This window comes from Chanos chanos, chromosome 16 (assembly GCF_902362185.1).
Source record: "Chanos chanos chromosome 16, fChaCha1.1, whole genome shotgun sequence".
In the NCBI taxonomy this organism is placed as follows: domain Eukaryota; kingdom Metazoa; phylum Chordata; class Actinopteri; order Gonorynchiformes; family Chanidae; genus Chanos; species Chanos chanos.
The window spans coordinates 18,421,081-18,421,864 of record NC_044510.1 but is presented as its reverse complement, the minus strand read 5'-3'; the positions used below and the strand labels follow the sequence as shown (position 1 = coordinate 18,421,864).

Genomic DNA, 784 nt, shown 5'->3' with positions numbered 1-784 from the left:
AATTAAAAGTGTCTGACGGCTGAAGAAACGACGGAAAGAAAGAACAGACACTGATTTTCTCTTTTGAATTTATTCACTGGCCCACAGCTTAGGGCTACAGAAAAACCTTGATTTTTATTTTGTCTGAACAGAATCTGTATTTATTTCTCCAGTTGATCTGAAAAATCTCAGAGTTTACGTGATAACCAAGACTGCTAAGTGGACCTTCATCTCTGAACAGGGTAGGATACACTGTCGTGTATGTTTCAGATTTCTGGTGGTGAAACTCACGCAACTGACTGGCCATGATCTCGCTTCCCGCGTTAGTATTTTGCCTGTTTGTCCTCGCTCCTTGCGTGCCTCAAAATATCCTACGCGTCCGCCCGTCACCAAGCGACCACTTGCCAGTGCCAAACCTGCGCGAGGATCCCGACCCTGCACTGGAACCACACGAGGAGGATTTGGATGTGCGAACACTGTTAAGGAAACTTGGGGGTAGTTTTGACCGTATGTATTTGTCTGATACCTTGCCGCTACGCGACAATGTGTCCACAATAAGTACGCGTCTTGGCTTGACCGGACCACTTCCACGTGAGATACGGAAACTAGATCTGAGAAACAGTCCTCACGGGAAAGCCCTTAGAGTGGGTGGGAGAGCCCGCCAAAAGTTCCGACAATGGCTTTGGTCTTTCACGCGTTGCCCTGTTCTTTCTGTGTGGAAGGACCTTGGCATTCGGTTTTGGCCACGTTATGTGAAGGAGGGGCGGTGCGAGAAGGAGCGCTCCTGCTCTTTACCAGAGGGAAT

General features: G+C 48.6%; 1 protein-coding gene across 1 annotated transcript in view; it reads left to right on the top strand.

The window, feature by feature from the left end:
* The first annotated feature begins 284 nt into the window (after positions 1–284).
* Positions 285–784, top strand: part of nog5 (noggin 5) — a 633-nt gene continuing 133 nt past the window's right edge. Inside the window, exon 1 of the mRNA XM_030793354.1 lies at positions 285–784. This exon is cut by the window's right edge and continues 133 nt beyond it. Within this exon, the coding sequence (XP_030649214.1) occupies positions 285–784 (500 nt within the window).